The sequence below is a fragment of the Alosa alosa genome, chromosome 13, assembly GCF_017589495.1.
Source record: "Alosa alosa isolate M-15738 ecotype Scorff River chromosome 13, AALO_Geno_1.1, whole genome shotgun sequence".
Classification (NCBI taxonomy): Eukaryota; Metazoa; Chordata; class Actinopteri; order Clupeiformes; family Clupeidae; genus Alosa; species Alosa alosa.
Genome location: NC_063201.1, coordinates 28,004,586 through 28,022,548, shown reverse-complemented (window position 1 = coordinate 28,022,548; position 17,963 = coordinate 28,004,586). Strand labels below are relative to the sequence as shown.

The window sequence follows — 17,963 nt, the reverse complement described above, 5'->3', positions numbered from 1 at the left end:
TGAGTGTGTGTGTGTGTGTGTGTGTGTGTGTGTGTGTGTGTGTGTGTGTGTGTGTGTGTGTCCAGCTTTTATGAATAATTTCTTCCTCATCCACAAAGCCAGCACTCAGGCCTGGAAGAGTTGGGGATGCTGCTGTTGTTGTGTAGCAGGTCCAGCTGGGGACAGTCTCACAGAGACACAGGACAGACCCCTGGCCCTCGTATAAACACAAACTGTGTGATGGAAAGAAAGCAAGAGAGAGATGGGAAGAAAAAGCCATCAATCTTAAATGAATTTGCCCCTCCATGAGTTCAAGAACGAGTTGGAGCACAGCGAAATTCAATTTTCTTGGTGTACTCACACACACACTGACACATAAAACCCGATCTTGTTCATGATTGCATGAAGTTATACAATCTTAGAAATGGCTCTGCGTAATCAACTCATTGGAGAGCAGAGATTTGTGGGACAAAGACGGTTAAGAAAAGAGACAGGCAGAGAAAGAAAGAGATGGAGAGAGAACATGACAGTTACAGAAAAAAGAGGGATGGAGAGAGAGAGAGAGAGAGAGAGAGGTCCGAGCAGCAGGCCTTTGTTGCCGTGTCTCTGGCTCCTTGTAAAGGCCCATGATGAAAGTGTTTCGCTGTCAGGGAGCATTAGTCATCGGGCTCCACTGTGCCACTGACAGGGGAAGAGCTCTCCTGCAAGGGCTCATGGGAGATTTACGAGCTGAGGGGTGTCCAACTCGGCCGTGACGGGTGGGGGGCGGTGAGGGCTGTCCGTTTGCGAACCACTCGGCCACAAGAGTGTGTGGTGACAGCTCGGGTAGAGACCCACCTCCCTCTCGCCCCCCATCCCCCGCCCCCCCAGTGTCCCCTAAAGTCACCAGTGACCTGCGGGGCCTCGTCCATCAGGCGGGGAAGTGGCCCAGGGTAACCCTGAGTTAACAGACGCGATGCTTTATGGGGTGCTGAAGCCGACCTTGCTCTCCAACGGGACTCCGTTTCACTCTCCACTATTGCTGTCTCCTCAGTTTCATTCTGGAGATTTCCCTCATTCACTCTCTCTCCCCCTCTCTCTCCCTCTTTCTCTCTCTCTCTCTGTTTGTGTTGTCCTCTATGTCTCTGTCTGTCTGTTTTCTCTTTCTCTTTAAAGTGGCCTCTTTTTACAGTAGTGTTGACCCCCCCCCCCTCCTCCCTCTCCTTTTGAAGTGGGGTTTGTTTTCAGATCGTCTGCAGACCCTGTGTAAACAGCACGTCACACAACAGCCTTGTCCTAAACTGGCTTTGACAAGTAAACAAGGCCATCCATCATGTGGACCTCTGTTACAGTACATCACTGTCTCACTCCATCTCAAATTCAAATTCAAAGGAGCTTTTTGGGTAGTGTTGCCAAGGCTAGTGTTGCAGATAACACGGTAAATAGAGATGCAGCAATGTGGGAGTAAACATGACAAACATCACACATCACTCAGAGTGGATATAAACATGTCAGCCTCGTGACTAGTGTGCCTCTCTATTAGCCAATCCAAATGTGTGCCACGCCTGGTTATGCTCTTGCTCTTTACTGTTCCCCTCCATCTCTGGGTCTCTCATGCCCACCAATGGCATTCTTCCTGTCTGTCTGTCTCTCTGTCTATATTTGTATCGTTGTCTGTCTGTTTTAAAGGTGTAACAATGTGTAAGAGTTAGATACTAGTTTAATAAATGTGTCAAATGTCCCTCTCTCTCTCCCTTTCTCTTTCCTTTTATAGACCCTCTCCAGCTGGCGTCTCTGCTGATAGAGGTGGACGACCTGCTGGTGAAGACGGGTCTGCGGGATGGGAACCGGCTGCTCCTGGGCCCGCTCACCTGCAGTGCCAAGCTGGAGGCCCGCTGGTGCCGTCACAGCGGCAGCCCCGGACCAGGACCCGGACCAGAGCTGGCCCAGCCCAAACTACTGCTGGACCTTAAGGGAGGCCTCCTGCAGGTAATGGTCAAGAGCAGGCTTGGTGTTGCCCAAGGCACACTACCTCTACCACTGGACAGTGTTATATCGTCCCCTTGGAATTATATAGGTCTATCTGCATTCTGAGTAGTTCTGAGATATTGAGTTTCAAAGTTTTAGAATTCCATAGAATTCCACTTAGCGTATGTAGAACAATGCTCTTTAGATATAATGTCCAAAACATTATTCATGTTATTCATTATTCAATGTCCAAAACTTCAACAAACACCTCACTTCACTTTATGAAGTTGTCAAAGAATAAGAATATGTCAATAACTCAGTATTGACAAAAATGTCAGATAGAGCCTTATAATTCCAAAGAGGTGATATATGTATATGATATATGTATACTTTTAGTCAGTTACTCTTCAAAGGATGTGGTGGGAGGGGGTCATTAACAGTGCGCGTGGTTAAGGCAGTGATTGTGGGGGATTTTGGTTTGAACCAAACAAAGTAGAAAAGGCATTTGTGTCTGGGTGGACCACTACGTAGTGATATAGTGTCTGTTATAATACACAGAGTATCTTCCACTAATAAACACCAATCTGCATCCACAGATGTCCAGCAACAAACAAACCAATCAGCATCCACTTATAAACACTGATGTCCACTAACAAACACCGAAATCAATGTCCACTAACAAACACAGATCGACATCCAGCACCACACACAGAGAGAGTCCACTGGCAGACACAACCTCCTGGATTGTGTTACCCTCAGACATTCAGATTCCATCTCCTCTGACATCTCCTGCTCCCCATTTATGCTCCAGGATTGTCACACGCCTGTGTACGTCACGTTACTCACGTCACGCCGCTGTCACGCCGCTCTCCACCCACCCAAACGTTACTCAGCGCATGTCACGTCTCGCCGCTCACGTGGCGCCCCAGGGCTTCATGGTGCCCCGGCCCAGCATGGCCCTCTCCCTGTCTCAGAGACAGCCTGTACATCAGTCTCACGCTCACTCCCACTCAGGCCCGGCCTCAGACACTCGGAAAGGTCTTGTTTTTCAACCGTCGGGCCTCTGGTTTACCTTACATCCCCTCCTGTCTGGCACACTTTCTTTCTCTTTCTCTCTCTCTCTCTCTCTCTCTCTCTCTCTCTCTTTCTCTCTTTCTCTCTCCTTCCCTCCCTCCCTGTCTCAAGCAAGTCTGGCCTTCCGATGTGTTTTTCTCACGCAGCCCAAGGTGCCAGTGTTCCACTGGTGGGTTGGTGGGCGGGTGGAAATATTCCACACAAAACGTCCCCCTCTCCTCTCCACTCCTCTCCTCTCCTCTCCTCTCCTCTCCCTCCCTCCTCTCCTCTCCTCTCCTCTCCTCTCCTCTCCTCTCCTCTCCTCCTCTCCTCTCCTCATCTCTCCTCTCCTCTCTCCCCTCCCTCCTCTCCTCTCCTCTCCTCTCCTCTCCTCTCCTCCTCTCCTCTCCTCTCCTCTCCTCTCTCCTCTCCTCCTCTCTCCTCTCCCTCCTCTCCTCTCTCTCCTCTCCTCTCCTCCTCTCCTCTCCTCTCCTCTCCTCTCCTCTCCATGCCCATGTGCAGCCTTGGCTCCAGCCCGGCTGTTCCGTCTGCCATGATGGTAAATGTGGGGGCTCCTTGATGGTTTGTGTGAATGCCTGTGTTGCATGCTGTTTCCCCGGCAGATCCCTCGCGCCTTCACGCTTAATACATAATCATACACTTCCTTTGGGCAAATAACGGGGCGTCTGCAACGCTTTAATCAACTCCTGAACTCCAACCACTGGCATTTCTTCCCATCTGCCTTTTACAACCTGAGAAATCCCCCAAATGTTCCTTTTTTCTGGGTTTTTTAGACAAACACACACACACACACACACACACCCCAGTGTGCGTTGCGCTGCGAGCTCAGCACCATGTGTGTTTTTGAGTCAGAGATTCCGGCTGCTGGAAGCCAAACCCCCGGATGGATGGCGGGTGCAAGGGATAAGGGGAATACCACCGCAGGCAGCGAAGCTTGGGAACAGCCATGGCCTCTTACTGCTAATGTGGAGGAAGTCACCCACTTGTTTTTCTCTCTTCTCCTCTCCCTATTCCTCCTCTCCTCTCCTCTCCCTCCCCTCTCCTCTCCTCTCCTCCACTCTCCTCTCCTCTCCTCTCCTCCACTCTACTCTCTTCTCCTGTCCTCCACTCTCCTCACTTCTCCTCTCCTCCCCTCTCCTCTCCTCTCCTCTCCTCTCCTCTCCTCTCCTCTCCTCTCCTCCACTCCCTGCTACAGGTCTTCTGGGGTCAGGAGCACATGAACTGCCTGCTGCTGATCCAGGAGTATCTGCAGGGCTACCTGCAGAAGAGCGGCTATACCGACCCGGGGCCCGAAGAGCCACCCCCCACCTCCCGGCCCCAGTCGCCCCCGGGCCCCCACCCCTCCAAGACGGAGCACAGCTCAGATGACCTCCGCACCGGCCTCTTCCAGTACATCCAGGACCCAGGTACCCACTGGGCACTCTCATGCCACCTGTGCCCACTTTGCTGCCCTCATTTACGGCTACTCCTCAATGCACAAGTTTCACTAGGTAATGTTTGGATTCCTCATGGAGACTGTAAGCATCTGTGAGTGTAGCCTTTTTTATGAGTGGCCTGATAGATTTAGTAGCTATGCTAATAAGGGTTGAGTGAGGTGTTGAATGGCCCTTTATTTTGTCTAAAATGGCAGCCTGCTTTTCCCAGGCTTGTCTTACCCCCAAACTCCCACACCACTTCCAACCACCTTCATGCCACTACCCACGTCAAATCCTGCCAGCCTCACCCGCCTCCTCCTGCCCCAACCCTCTGCCCAACCACCGCTGCCACACTCGCCAGCCCTCTGTGGTCAGAACTCTCCACTGGGTTTGTTTGTTGCATTGTTCCGCTCCTCTTTGAAGCAAGCCAGCTGTATGAAGAAGGAGAAAGAGAGGCCTGTTCAGTAGTGGGGGCACAGAGAGAGAGAGAGAGAGAGAGAGACAGAGAGACGAGGAGAGATCTGTCTGCAACATGCTCCCGAACCGGATCCGGACTGCTGGAAAGCACAGTTCTGCTTCACACGCAGCCGGAGGCTAACGGGTCGGGTGAGGGTGTGTGGGTTGGGGCGACAGAGGAGGGGGGGGGAGGGGGAGGGGGGGGGGGGAGGGTGGGGGGCGTCCGTGATGAAGCAGCTGGATTAGGCGGTCCGTGGTTGATGCAAAATGAAAACAACACACCATCACAGCAACCGGAGTCATCCCCTCTCGACATCTCGGAAAAAAAAAACAACAAGCTGGTGGCTTGGTGAAACTAATACACGGTGTGCACCTTCAAGAGTGACCGCAGGATCGCTATGCATGAAAGCTGCCCAAGCCAGGGTACAATTATACGGTCTGCAAGGCATTTCCAGCCATGAGAGCTCTACTGTTTGTCCCCTTGTGGGCAGCTTTGCTGTATTTGTCTTCTCTTCCCTTTTTTTCCTGGGCTTTTAAGTACACATAAAACAGACTTCAATTAAGTGTCAGCCATGTTTTGAAGAGGAGGGGCATGGGGGGCTACTTGAAGAGTCAGCTCTCACTGCATGGTCTGAAACAACAAATAGAGTATTGTCTTTCCTCGACCAGATGCTCAGTGCCCCAAGGGTCCGTTAACGCGCATGAGAGTAGTCGTGTTTTTAACCGGGGACAGTGGGGAGTAGTTAAGGGACGTGCTCCCCTGGGGATACATGAGTGGTCAGTGCATTATAATAACACATTTTCTTGAATCAAAAGCTGTTTTTAATCTGATGTCCTACAGTAATTGTATTTATTTAAAGGTAGAGTTCACATTCTAATATGTGCGCACTCTTTGTGAAGTAAGAAGCTTCTCACGGACCTCTAGCTTGTGAGCCTAGTGTTCACCCTCAGTCGGAGTGGTACACGGTGTTCGTACACAGCCATGGCTCCTGGTCAATGGGAAACAAACACAATGCCTCAGACCGAGCCATAAGCAATCTCAGCCACACTACTTTGCCTGGCTGAGCTCAAATGTCAACTACTTTCACAAACCTGAATCACACACTCTGCCTTTAAATATCAGCAGTGCAGTCTGAATCACACACTCTGCCTTTAAATATCAGCAGTGAAGTCTGAATTTCAGCGGTGCAGTCTGTTTGCCATAGACAATAGACTGGCTACTGGCCCACACATACAGTACGAGCACTCAAACATTCAGACACCAATTGACATTACCACTGGACTTTCACCATAGCACTGATTATCTGTTTGTCTCTCCCCACTCACCCCCCCACAGCGTCCCAGAAGCTGCCCAGTGCCCACGAGGTGGTCTTCTACAACGAGACGGACGACAGCCCTGGGGTCATGATGTGGAGGTACCCCGAGCCCCGAGTCCTCACTTTTGTGCGGATCACGCCGGTGCCCTTCAACACCACGGAGGACCCCGACATCAGCACCGCAGACCTGGGCGATGTGTTGCAGGTGATGTCCCACCGCACCAACCAACTGTCGTACTCATTATTGTTTTACATTATTGGTCATTTAGCTGACTTACAGTGAACTAACTACAAGGTCAGTCCCCCTGGAGCAACTCCGGGTTAACTGCCCTCCTCAGGGGCACAATGGTGGCAGATCCTTAATTGAATCTTCAGTTGTTCTATTTGGACATCCTGAATCCTAACTAGACCACCATCACGTTTGTTCCTCTCTAGAACGCCATGAACAGGAAAGGGTTCCATTGACCTAACAACTAGACCACCATCACCCATAGCCAATACTACCGAAACACCGCACCATTTGCACCTCTCTAGAAATTCATTGACAGGAAAGGGTTGTTACTCTCATTGTGTTGTGGAGACAGTTGAGACCCCCCCCCCCCCCGGCGGTCACCTGCCACACTGACCTGATGAGTGCCTTTCCAGATGTCTGCCTCAAGTACATTTTTCTCACAAGGCCCGTTTTGCGTTTGTCCTTCGCCGTTTTGACAGGTTTTACACGAGCCTTCATGTCATCTGCTGTTCTGAGATCTGCTCGTCCGGACGGGCCCCGGGGATTTACAGTAGTGCGTAAAAAGTCCTGCCTGTCCTCCGCGCTCCTTTACGTCCTCTCTCTCTCCCTCTCTCTCTCCCTCTCTTTCTCTGTCTCTCTCCCTCTCTCTGTCTCCCTTCTCTCTCCCTCTCCACTGATCAGGACGCCGCTGCTGCTATTGTCATTAAGCGTATGAAAGTCCCTCGCCGCTGGGCCTGACAGCTGACGTTTAAAGGCGCTGCTTTGCGACTGGGGTGAAGTGTAATGTAGCTGCAGGCCTGGCCGTGGGCGCGGGTGCAGGCAGATGTGGGCTTCCTGAGGTCCAGTGGATGTTCGGCTCTTCTTTATGATGTGCTGCACAGCATGCGGGCTCCGAGGGAAGCAGAAAAAACGGCAGCACTGGGGTTTGACCCCAACGTGTCAGCTGCGTTGGACGTGTCTCGCTTGTGAAGATGAGGTTAGATTTTGGCAGGCCAAATGAGAAGGGAACATCTTCCCCCTTATACATACACACACACACACATTTAGCACTCTTCCCTGCCAACTTCAGCAGCAGAAGCTCTCCTTCCCTAAAGCTCTCTTTCTCACCTCCTTTCTCTCTCTCCCTCTCTTTCTCCCTCTCTTTCTCTCTCTCTTTCTCTCTCTCTCTCCCTGCACTACTGGATTCCTTCAATCATGTCATCTCAATCATTTTCCTGGCCCCCGGCGTGTCCAAGCAGAGACACTGAAAGGTTACAAGGTGTTGCAGATGTTTGGCGCCCATCCGACGCTCGCCGGCTACGCAGCTGCAAACTCCATAACCCTCTGTCTGCCAGAAGGACCCTGTGTGCACATGGAACCAGCAGAGAGAGAGGGAAAACGAGAAAGGAGAGAGGGAGATAAAGACAAAGAAAGAAAGAAAGAAAAGAAAGAGGATGGAAGGGACAGAGGGAGGGAGAGAAATGGAGAGACACCGAGAGAGGGAAAGCTGGTAGCTCCAGGCTGACCTCTGTGACCTGTGGCTCCCTGTCTGAGTGGAGGCCTGGGGCTCCCGGAGGCCTGCTAAAGGAGGAGGTCACCGGCAGCGGCCAGCATCTTCCACCAGGCACGGGAAGAAGGACAGGCGCTTGGACCGACCCAGCAGAGGAGCCCGGAGGAACATGTGGTTTCCTCATACTCTAGCTTATCTCTCTTCTTTCTTCTGTATTCTGTCTCTTTCTGTACCCTCTCTCTCTTGCTCTTTCCCTCTCTCTCTCTCTCTCTCTCTCTGTCTCTCTCTCTCTCTCTCTCTCTCTCTCTCTCTCTCCGTCTTGCTCTTTCCCGCTCTCCCTCTCTCTCTTTCTCTGTCTCTGGCGTTCTGGCGTGGGGACATCTGCTATTGACAAGTCTTTTAACGGGAATCAGGTGCGGGGGCCAAGCGGCAGAGCAGAGCGGCGGGCGCTGAAAGGAGGACGGCCGGCTGTCACTCACCCGCCTGCTGACTGGCTGCTTCCCCTCACGCACTCCGCCACGGTTCCCACGCACGGCAGACGCACGCACGCGCACGCGCTCCGCTCTCAAAGTCACTATCAAAGTGGCTTTATTGGCATGCCTGTTGAGATACAGTGTGCCAAAGCGCAAAGAACAATAAAATCACACGTTTTTTTTCTAATAATATTTGTAGCATTGAAAGGAAAAAAAGAGAAGAACCCTTTTGCACTCTCTCTCTCTCTCCATCCCCTCTCTTCCATAGCTCTCCCGTAGCTGTTACTGTGATATTCTATCACCTCCCATCCCTATGGTCGTCTTGCGTAACTCTCGTGTGTTATGGTGGTGTGCTTGGCCACTGGTCTGGCTGCAGCCCCAGCTGTTCTATGCAGATAACAATTCCAACTCCGTATCCACATGGCTCTTTACACACTACCATCATCACTCACAGCACTTCTTCTTCCTCCTCTGACACTGTGGGACAGTCTCTTACAGAAACCTGCCGCTGTCTGATTGGTTCCCTTCCCTTGTCATTCACCTCTCTTCACTTTTTACATCCACTGCCGTCCATTCTTACGCCCCTCTATATGTCCCCACCTGTACTGACCAGTCTCCCAAGGTCATGACCTGGATGGAATACTGCGTAGCTGACCGTTGTGGGAGGACTGTTAATTGGCCGTGTAATGCTAGCTATGGCCGGTTCATATGGAGCAGAGAGGGACTCTGGGAGCTGTGTGTCTGGGTATCCTCAGCCCCAGTAAAACTGAGAGAAATGATCAGGCATGGCACCAGCATCAGAGGGCCCAGTATCAGATTCCAGGCCTTTTCAAAGAAGTGATTGAGCCCCAATTATTAGTCACTGGATCCGTTTTACGAAGCAGACACACGCACTCAGAGAGATGGACGCACACAGCTACTCACACTGACACACACACACACACACACACACACACACACACACACACACACACACACACACACACACACACACAGACACACACACTCACGTACTGTTGCCTCATATTTTTTATGCGAATGCTCATGCAGCAGTAAGCCTGTGTGGAGTGTGTGTGTGTGTGTGAGGGGGAGATGGGGGATTTTGAATAGAGCCCTTTGTCATTAGCCAGCTCATTGTGCTCCCAGATTTAATTGATTTCAGCCCCCGGAGCTGCTCAGCTTTATTTGCTTTCCTTTATGGGGGAACTTCAAAAGGACTCAATTAATTCATTTTTTATGTGATTTCTCGAAGGCCGAAAAAGTCCAGTTACAGGGAACGGAAATGCGGTCATAAAACCCGGGGAAAAACAGAAATAGCTCGGCTGCGCTGTGCTGCTCAGCGGAGGAATTTCATTTAGTCCCTGTGAAGCAGAGAGGACGGAGCGGTGCAGAGTCGGTTTGGTGCGAAGTGAAGAGAGAGAGAGAGAGAGAGAGAGAGAGAGGAGCGCGGCAGTCATTTCTCATGGCTCTAGAGTTACCAGGCAGCCACAAGAAGAGAGAAGGGGGGTCTTTAAACCCAAGGAGCCATGCCTGATCCCTACATTCCCTTTCTCTATCTTTCTCTGTCTCTCTCTCTCTCTCTCTGTCTTCATCTCTCTCTCTGTCTTTATCTCTCTCTGTCTTTCTCTCTCTCTCTCTCTCTCTCTCTTTCTTCTTCGGTCTCTTCATCCTGTCTTTTGTCTCACCATCTCACTGTCTCTCCACTCTCAGAGGATGGACAGCCTGAGCTGTTTCTGTACCTTAGTGTTTTTCTCTCTGTCACTCTCAGATACAGTACACACACACACTCACTCACTTACTCATATACACACACACAGGCATGCATACACATACATAAAAAGTCATGTAAAAAATACTAAGCACTCTCAGACACACTCAAACACACACACACACACACACACACATACACACACACACACACACACACACACACACACACACACACACACACACACTTGCAGCTGTTCCAGGATCAGTCCAGGGGAGCCGGTCCTGTGTCCCTGCCAGGCCCTCTTCTCTCAGGCACACTGTCCCCAGAGCAGATCACATTCACATTTTTATAAAATCAAGATTTCCTGCATTTAAATAGCTGTGGTTTCACGACCGGTTCCAGCATTGCGAAAGGGGAATTGAACTCGCTTTCATTAGTCAGAAGGCAAGCTGTTGGCGTGATGTTTTTCAATACGGTAGGAACGTTTGAGCAGGTTGTGGGTGGATGTGTGTGTGGGTGTGGGTGTTAGGTGTGGGGGGGGGTGAATGAGGAGCTAGGTGGGGTGGGATGGGTTTGGGAGATGGAGAATCGTAAAAGCCCATCACCTCCGGGACACGTCCACTGGGTCCCACCTGCAGAGAGAGAGGCCAGTGACTCATTCTCACCCTATCACCGCTGTGTGGTCTGTTCAATCATAAACAGGCGACCCCCCCCCAACCACCACCACTAAATCTCAGCTATTCCACTCATTTCTCCCCCCGCCTCTGCTCTCCATCCGCCTATATCCCTTTGTCCCTCTATCTCTCCTTCTCTCCCCCCCCTCCCTTTTTTTTCTCTCCCCTCCATCTCTCCATCCTCCAAGATTCCACTGCCAAAAAAACAGGGACCAACCAGCATAATCCTGATGTTTTTGAAGCAGGGAAATAAAAAAGGGGTGGGGGCGGGCGGGGGGGGTTTTGTTGGGAGTCGGCGTATGTTTTTCAGCCGCGCTGAGCTCGTCCTCCACTCCCCATCTCGGCCCGGTACTCCCACAATCCACCAGCCTCGCGGCCTCTTCGGGCTGATCTGGCTGGCTGGCGGGCGCTCCCGACCCAGGGCGCCGTGGCCTGGGATGAACCGCTCGGCTCCGTGGCATGTGTCATGCGCAGCTGGTGCTGCAGTCATTATTATTAGCCAACGCCGGGCCTCGTTTATGAAGCCCTTATGCTTCTCATCGACGCCCTGTTTTATTCAGCCGTCCGTTCTTAGTCACTAGCTCGTTAGCTAGCGAATAACTGCCTGACCTCTCGTGGCTTTAAAGGTTGTAGTCAGTAGGTGGCATTTCTTCAAGCCCAGTGAGGGAGAGGAGAGGGAGTCAGCGGGCCAAAGCTTGTATTATTTTAGTGAGCCGGTCCTCTACCACAGAGCATTAGTCACAGGCCTAGTGCTGTGAAAACACTGGACAGTCCATTTGGTTAATTAGATCTCAACGAGCTTTGCACTTCGCTCGCTCGAAAAAACAACAGCGCTCTCTCAGAAGGGTCGTGTTACCGTCAGGACGGTTGGAGAGGCCGAAAGACGTTGGCTTTGATTCGACCGTTCCCGATTCTCCACGGCTGATTAAGGGAAGCGAGCCTCCCTCTGCTGCCATAGAGACGTGCGAGAGCGTATTTGAGAACATATTCGTTAACATCTCTCAAGTAAACATGACTACGTTTTGCCCCCAGACTCACGTCAACGAAATTAGCCCAGCCGGTGATAAGATGTAACAGTGCAAACCACAGCCATTACTGCCAGAGAAAGGGCTAAGTATGTGTCAAAAGACGGGTTGGAAATGGCCAGGCTGTGTCGCACATGTGCGATGTGTGTATGTCTGCGCTGGTGTGTATATGTGTACGTGGCGGGAGGGTTGTATTACCGGACTATGTATACGCAGTGATTGAGAGAGTGATGGTGGGGGGAGAGGTTCATAAATAAACCCCAGCACTGGTACCTTTTCCGTAAACATACTACACACATACTGTAGCCCCACACACACACACACACACACACACACACACGTATCCTTAACATTCACCATTCGTGATGTGTCAGATATCCACGGTCTTTCCGTGTTTATGCCATGGCGTACACACACAATCAGGCCGGGCGGGAGACACAGTCCAGATGGCCCGGCGGAGCGCGAAGGGTTAAACGCAGACAGGTGGTCGAACACGGGAGCTGCCTGGTCCACAGGCCCCTGTCTCCTCAAGATGGCCGCTCTGGCTTGTTTCCACTGAGGCTTCTGTGGGGATCCCGCAGGAGAAGCCCGACATGGACGAGGTCTGAGGTAAACGAGGGAGAGAAGTGTGGCGTGCCGTGTTTGTCTCTCTCCCTCCTTCTCTCTCTCTCTCTCTCTCGCCCTCTCTCTCTCTCTCTCTCTCTGCTGTGTGTCAGACGCAGAGGGGGAGAGAGGAAGAGGCCTGCTGGCCCCGTGGTCATGTGTGTGCGCGGTCTCTGAGGTGGGCCGCCGCCACCGCCGGTGGAAACTCGGGGCCCTCTCCTCTCCAGGGTCAGGTGCGAAAGGGGTTTGTCAGGTGTAATTAGGCTGCGCTTTTCAGGGGGAGAAGACCTGTGTGGCACGCCGAGGTTGCGTAACCCCCCCATTACCTCATCACCACCACCGTTGCAAAGCCCACTCACACACACACGCACACACACACACACACACACACACCCTGTGTGAATGCTGCGTGGTCCTGGACTGTTTCCAGCTGCCAGAGCTGGTGCTGGTGGCCCTGCTGAATGGCCTGGCTCACCTGGATCACAGGTGTGCTGTTGACACCGCCGTGTGGGAGCGCTTTGAATAATCAGGGCGGAACGCCATCCTCGTGCATGTCAGAAGCACTGACAATGCACAACACCATCTGCCTCTTATTAATAGAGAAAAAAATGACTTTTTTGGCTTTTTGGCCTGTTTATGATCTGGTTGTTTTGTTACTCCCTTCAACTTCCATGCAACTTCCATCAGATCCACTCAATAGGGCAGCCTAAAATTAATTAAATTAACAAATGAATTACATGAACATTATTTTATATTTTACTTTATTATATATTTTATTTTTAGCTTAGTCCATCTGCAGTTACCTGTGGTGTGGGACCTGAATCACTAGTTAAGTACTAGTGGTAGTACTACCAACTTACTAGTGGGTTTGACAGACCGGGTTGGACATACAGTATGTAGTTGGAGTGGGTTTGGTTCCGACAGACAGGACTGGATGGACCGGTCGGGCCAGCGTGCTACGCTCTCTGCTGGGCAGTGTCCACTGAGCAGCAGGTTGTGTGGAGATACGGTCACTAACTACAGACCAAGGAGCTCGTCTTCTTGAGTTAATAAGCCTGGTCAGTGCTGCTGCTTCAGTAAAGGCCCAGGCCCAGTAGTGGTGGAAAAGAGATTTTCTCTCTCTCTCTCTTTCTCTCTTTCTCTCTTTCTCTTTCTCTCTCTCTCTCTCTCTGTCTCTCTCTCTCTCTCTCTCTCTCTCTCTCTCTCTCTCTCTCTCTCTCTCTCTCTCTCTCTCCTGTCCTGCCTGTCATTTCCCTTTCTGACTCATTCTCTGTGTTACTCCATTCAGCCAGAAGTAATTTGCTGTGATTATTTTGCTCCTTATAATGGATGTCATGAAATATTAGCAGGTTGATGGCTAATAGAGGTTGTCTGTATTTGTGCACATGATGTGCGTGCGCAAGTCCTGGAGCAATACTGTCCACTTCCCTGAGCTTACTAATGTGTGTTATTTCTCTCCTCTCTGTGTGTGTGTGTGTGTGTGTGTGTGTGTGCTTGTGTGCACTTGCATGTGTATGTGTGTGTGCATTTGAGCAGGTTCCCTGTAGTCTGGAGTACTGGGATGAGATCCAGCGTGTGTTTGTGCCCTACCGGGACTTCAGTCTGTCCGAGAGCAGTGCGTGTGAGCTGCAGCTGCCCAGCCTGAGTCTGGGCCTGGGCCTGGGCCTGGCCAATCAGCAGAGAGAGCTGGTGGCCTCCGACCTCTGGAGGGTCGTCGTCAACAGCACTACTGACACAGGAGACGAGCAGAGGTAACTGCGGACACAATCACACACACACACACACACACACACATGCACGTACACACAGACTTGGCAGAGACACATCAGCCTCAGTGTACTCTCTTCCCAGCCTGCCCCCCCCCCCCACACACACACACACCCCGAAAAAGAAGGAAAAGGTCTCTTTTCTCCTCTCCTCTTCATTTCATCCTAACTTCTCACCTCCACTTCAATCTCTGCTCCTGTCTTTTGGTTCTCTACTGTCTCATTTTCTACCCTGTACTCCCCATTGCTCTCCTCTCCTCTCCTCTCCTCTCCTCTCCTCTCCTCTCCTCTCCCCCTCCCTTCCTCTCCTTTCTTTCCTCCTCTCCTCTTCTCTCCTCACATCTCCTCTCCCCACTTTTTCTTTCTTCACCTCTCCTCCTCTCCTCTATTCTCCTCCTCTCCTCTCCTCTATTCTCCTCCTCTCCTCTCCTCCTCCTCTCCTCTATTCTCCTCCTCTCCTCTCCTCCTCTCCTCCTTCTTCTCCTCTCCTCCTCTCCTCCTCTCCTCTCCTCCTCTCCTCTCCTCCTCTCCTCTCCTCCTCTATTCTTCTCCTCTCCTCTATTCTCCTCCTCTCCTCTCCTCTCCTCTCCTCCTCTCCTCTCCTCTATTCTCCTCCTCCTCTCCTCCTCTCCTCTCCTCCTCTCCTCTATTCTTCTCCTCTCCTCTATTCTCCTCCTCTTCTCTCCTCCTCTCCTCTCCTCTCCTCTCCTCTATTCTCCTCCTCTCCTCTCCTCCTCTCCTCTCCTCTCTTCTCCTCTCTCACATCTGGCCAGCAGCAGCCCAGGGAGCGGGCTTGGACAGGGTTCAGATGAATCTAATGAGATTTCCCAGCACACCGAGTGGCTGTCATGGCCGATCCGGATTCCTTCCTGCTTACCTTGAGTGTGTCTAATTGAGGCGAGGGAGGGGTGGCTTTTGAGGAAGGGGTAGAGAGGGAGCGAGCGTGTGTGTGCGTGTGTGTGTGTGTGTGTGTGTGTGTGTGTGTGTGTGTGTGTGTGTGTGTGCGTGTGTGTGTGTGTGTGTGTGTGTGTGTGTGTGTGTGTGTGTGTGTGTGTGTGTGTGCAGGTTCCCTGTGGGGGGGTGCGGTAAAACTCAGTGGTGAGGCGCTTTGTGTGTTCCAAGCTCCTGGGGTGGGGCAAGGCCAACCTGCCAATCACCAGCAGTGTGTACTTACACTCCTCCTCTAGCTCCTGCTCTCAGTCCCTCTCTCCATCTCTCTACCTCTCACACACTCTCTCTCCCTCCCTCCCTTTCTCCCTCTCTCTCTCTCCCTCTCTCTCTCTCTCTCTCTCTCTCTCTCCATCTCTCTACCTCTCACACTCTCTCTCTCTCCCTCCCTCTCTTTCTCCCTCTCTGACACATATGCATTTCCCTTTATATCTCTCTCTTTCCCTCTCTCTCATCAGACACACACACACACACACACACACACACACACACACACACTCCCCTCCTCTCTGATTCTTTGAGATGTTCTTTTTTTCGGGGAGTAACTGAGCTGCCAAGCCCACATTCTGTGTGGCTTTAGGAGCTCCGGAGGACCAGAATGGGAGGAATAAGAAAACATGTAAGTGAAGAACTGAACCACGGAGGGGGAAGAAAGGGAGAGAGAGAAAAAAATCCCCATCCCAGCGAAAAACAAAATATACATCTGCATTTCATTATAATCATACTGCAAACAGTACATTTCCTTTATGTTTAAATTATTTGTCCGTTTTGATCAAAACTGATTCCCTTCCCCTTAACTCTTTGTTTCAACTGCGCCCGCTTTCAGTTTCCCAAAAAGCAAACAGGAGAGAAAAAAAAGGGGGAAAAAAGAGAAAGCAAGAGCTTGCTGCGGCCAACTGGAAGTCAGAGAAGCTTCAACATGTGATTCTTATCATTTAAGAGCAATGCCCCAGCTCTCCCTTCTGGAAGGTTCCTGGTGTTTTTATGGTGAAGTCATAGTAGCTACAAATTACTGAACAAATGGTCATTTAGTCCAATTACAAAGACATCCATGTTTATGTACCATGACATGCAAATAATGTCTCCAGGCAACATTTTTTCAAGATTTTTTTTTTGTTCAGTCGGCAGGAGCCTACCTGTTGCCAGTACAGTCAGAGTATGGCTGTACTCGATCCAGATGTTTCCTCAGATGCCCCTTAGCGATGGAGCTACCATGCTAATCAGCTGTTTAGATTCTGATCACGCGCATTGTCACGAGAAGCAAGCAGCACTTAACAGTTGCCAGTGGAAATGTTAGCTGTTTTATTTTTGTGTAAATATTACCACAGGAAGTCTCAGCTGTCTGATAGTAGTAGCAAAGTGATGTATTATTATGTTATTGATTTGTTTATTGATTTATTTCATGTCACTGTAGACAAAAGCGTCTAAATACTCATCTTGCTTTGCCCAGATCACTGATGTAACATTCTATATCCAGTCGCAGCTCACTGATGTAATGCTGTCTTTCCTGTCTACCAGCTGACTGAGTGATGTACTTCCTGTCCTTTGTGCCCTGCAGCTCAGACAGCGAGTCGGGCTCACAGCTCCAGTGTGACCAGCTGGTGTCGCCCACCGCCCTGGCCGCATGCACCCGCGTGGACTCCTGCTTTGCCCCCTGGTTCGTGCCCTCCGTGGGCATCTCCCTGCAGCTGGCACAGATCCAACTCCGACTGTGCCACCACCTGGAGCAGCTGGGCACAGGTAGCCAAACACAAGCGCTGTTAACTTGCCTTCACCACCTGTAGAGATTCTGGCTTTTTGCCTTACTTCATGCTTCAGAGAGCCCAACACAAGATCCATTTATAAATAGTACTTAAAGTACTTTTTATATTAATTCATGCTGTTATAGTATGTTTTGGGGTTAATTTTATGTCCAGAACTCTGGAGGCACATCGTAGTAAGGTTTAATTTAATTGCCCATATCAGATTATTAGATGAAGAACTAATTTAAACAAAGGCATCCCATCTTTTGTTTTTTTCTCTCTCAGCCCCATGCCAGCGGCTCCGCCCCTTCCTGTCTGACAGGAAGTTACCTCAGGAGCAGGAGTACATGCTGATTGGTGTGAACGAGCCGCGTGTTTACCTGCGGCAGTGGAGCGGGCGGCGGCCCTCGCAGCTCTACCAGGAGCTCAGCCTGTCCAGCCATCTGGAGTGCCAGCTGCTGGAGTACCGCAACCTGACGCTGCGGCCCTTGGTGCGGCCCTTCAGCCTGCGCGGCCAGGCCGCCGTCACCCAGGGGCCGCAGCACCGGACGCTGGACGGGAGCGTGTTCGTGGAGCCCGTCTTCGCCACCGTCAGCCAGCACATGGTGCACACACTGGACACGGCCGTCAAAGGCTGGCAGCAGGTAAGCTTACACAAACACACACACACACACAAAACACACAAACATACACACACACACACACACACACTCTCACACCACCACCCAAGCATTTAGTTTCTTCTTTCAGAGAATCGTTATTTACTGTTTGCACATCGTCCCAGCTGCTAGCGTGGGCGGCGCACTTCGGAATCGCTTTGGCGTCCATTGGCAGAACAATCGTGATCTAAAAAGTGAACGAGGTGCGCTCTGTTGAATCCAGCGGGAGACTCGCGCTGGATGGGAGTTGCATTTCATTTGAAACAGACCGCTGAGCGCAATCGGTGCCTACCCCTGTGAAAGCAGGGCCCGCATCCGAGGACGCCTAGGGTCACGAGTCCACACGCTGGCCATTGGGATCGCACACATTGACAGTTTATTGGGGAATCTTCCGTGCTCCGCTCCCAGGAATTCTTGGGTGTGCTTCAGGAGTCGTCGGTCATGTTTTTTTCTT

The 17,963-nt window shown here is 51.3% G+C and overlaps 1 protein-coding gene across 1 annotated transcript in view; it reads left to right on the top strand.

Annotated features, from left to right (window-relative positions):
* The window catches only part of LOC125306527 (vacuolar protein sorting-associated protein 13B-like), a 341,904-nt gene that overhangs the window by 274,477 nt on the left and 49,464 nt on the right, over positions 1-17,963 (top strand). The window contains 6 exon segments of the mRNA XM_048261942.1: positions 1,733-1,947; positions 4,196-4,406; positions 6,208-6,392; positions 13,931-14,145; positions 16,667-16,848; positions 17,136-17,494. Of these exon segments, the coding sequence (XP_048117899.1) occupies positions 1,733-1,947; positions 4,196-4,406; positions 6,208-6,392; positions 13,931-14,145; positions 16,667-16,848; positions 17,136-17,494 (1,367 nt within the window).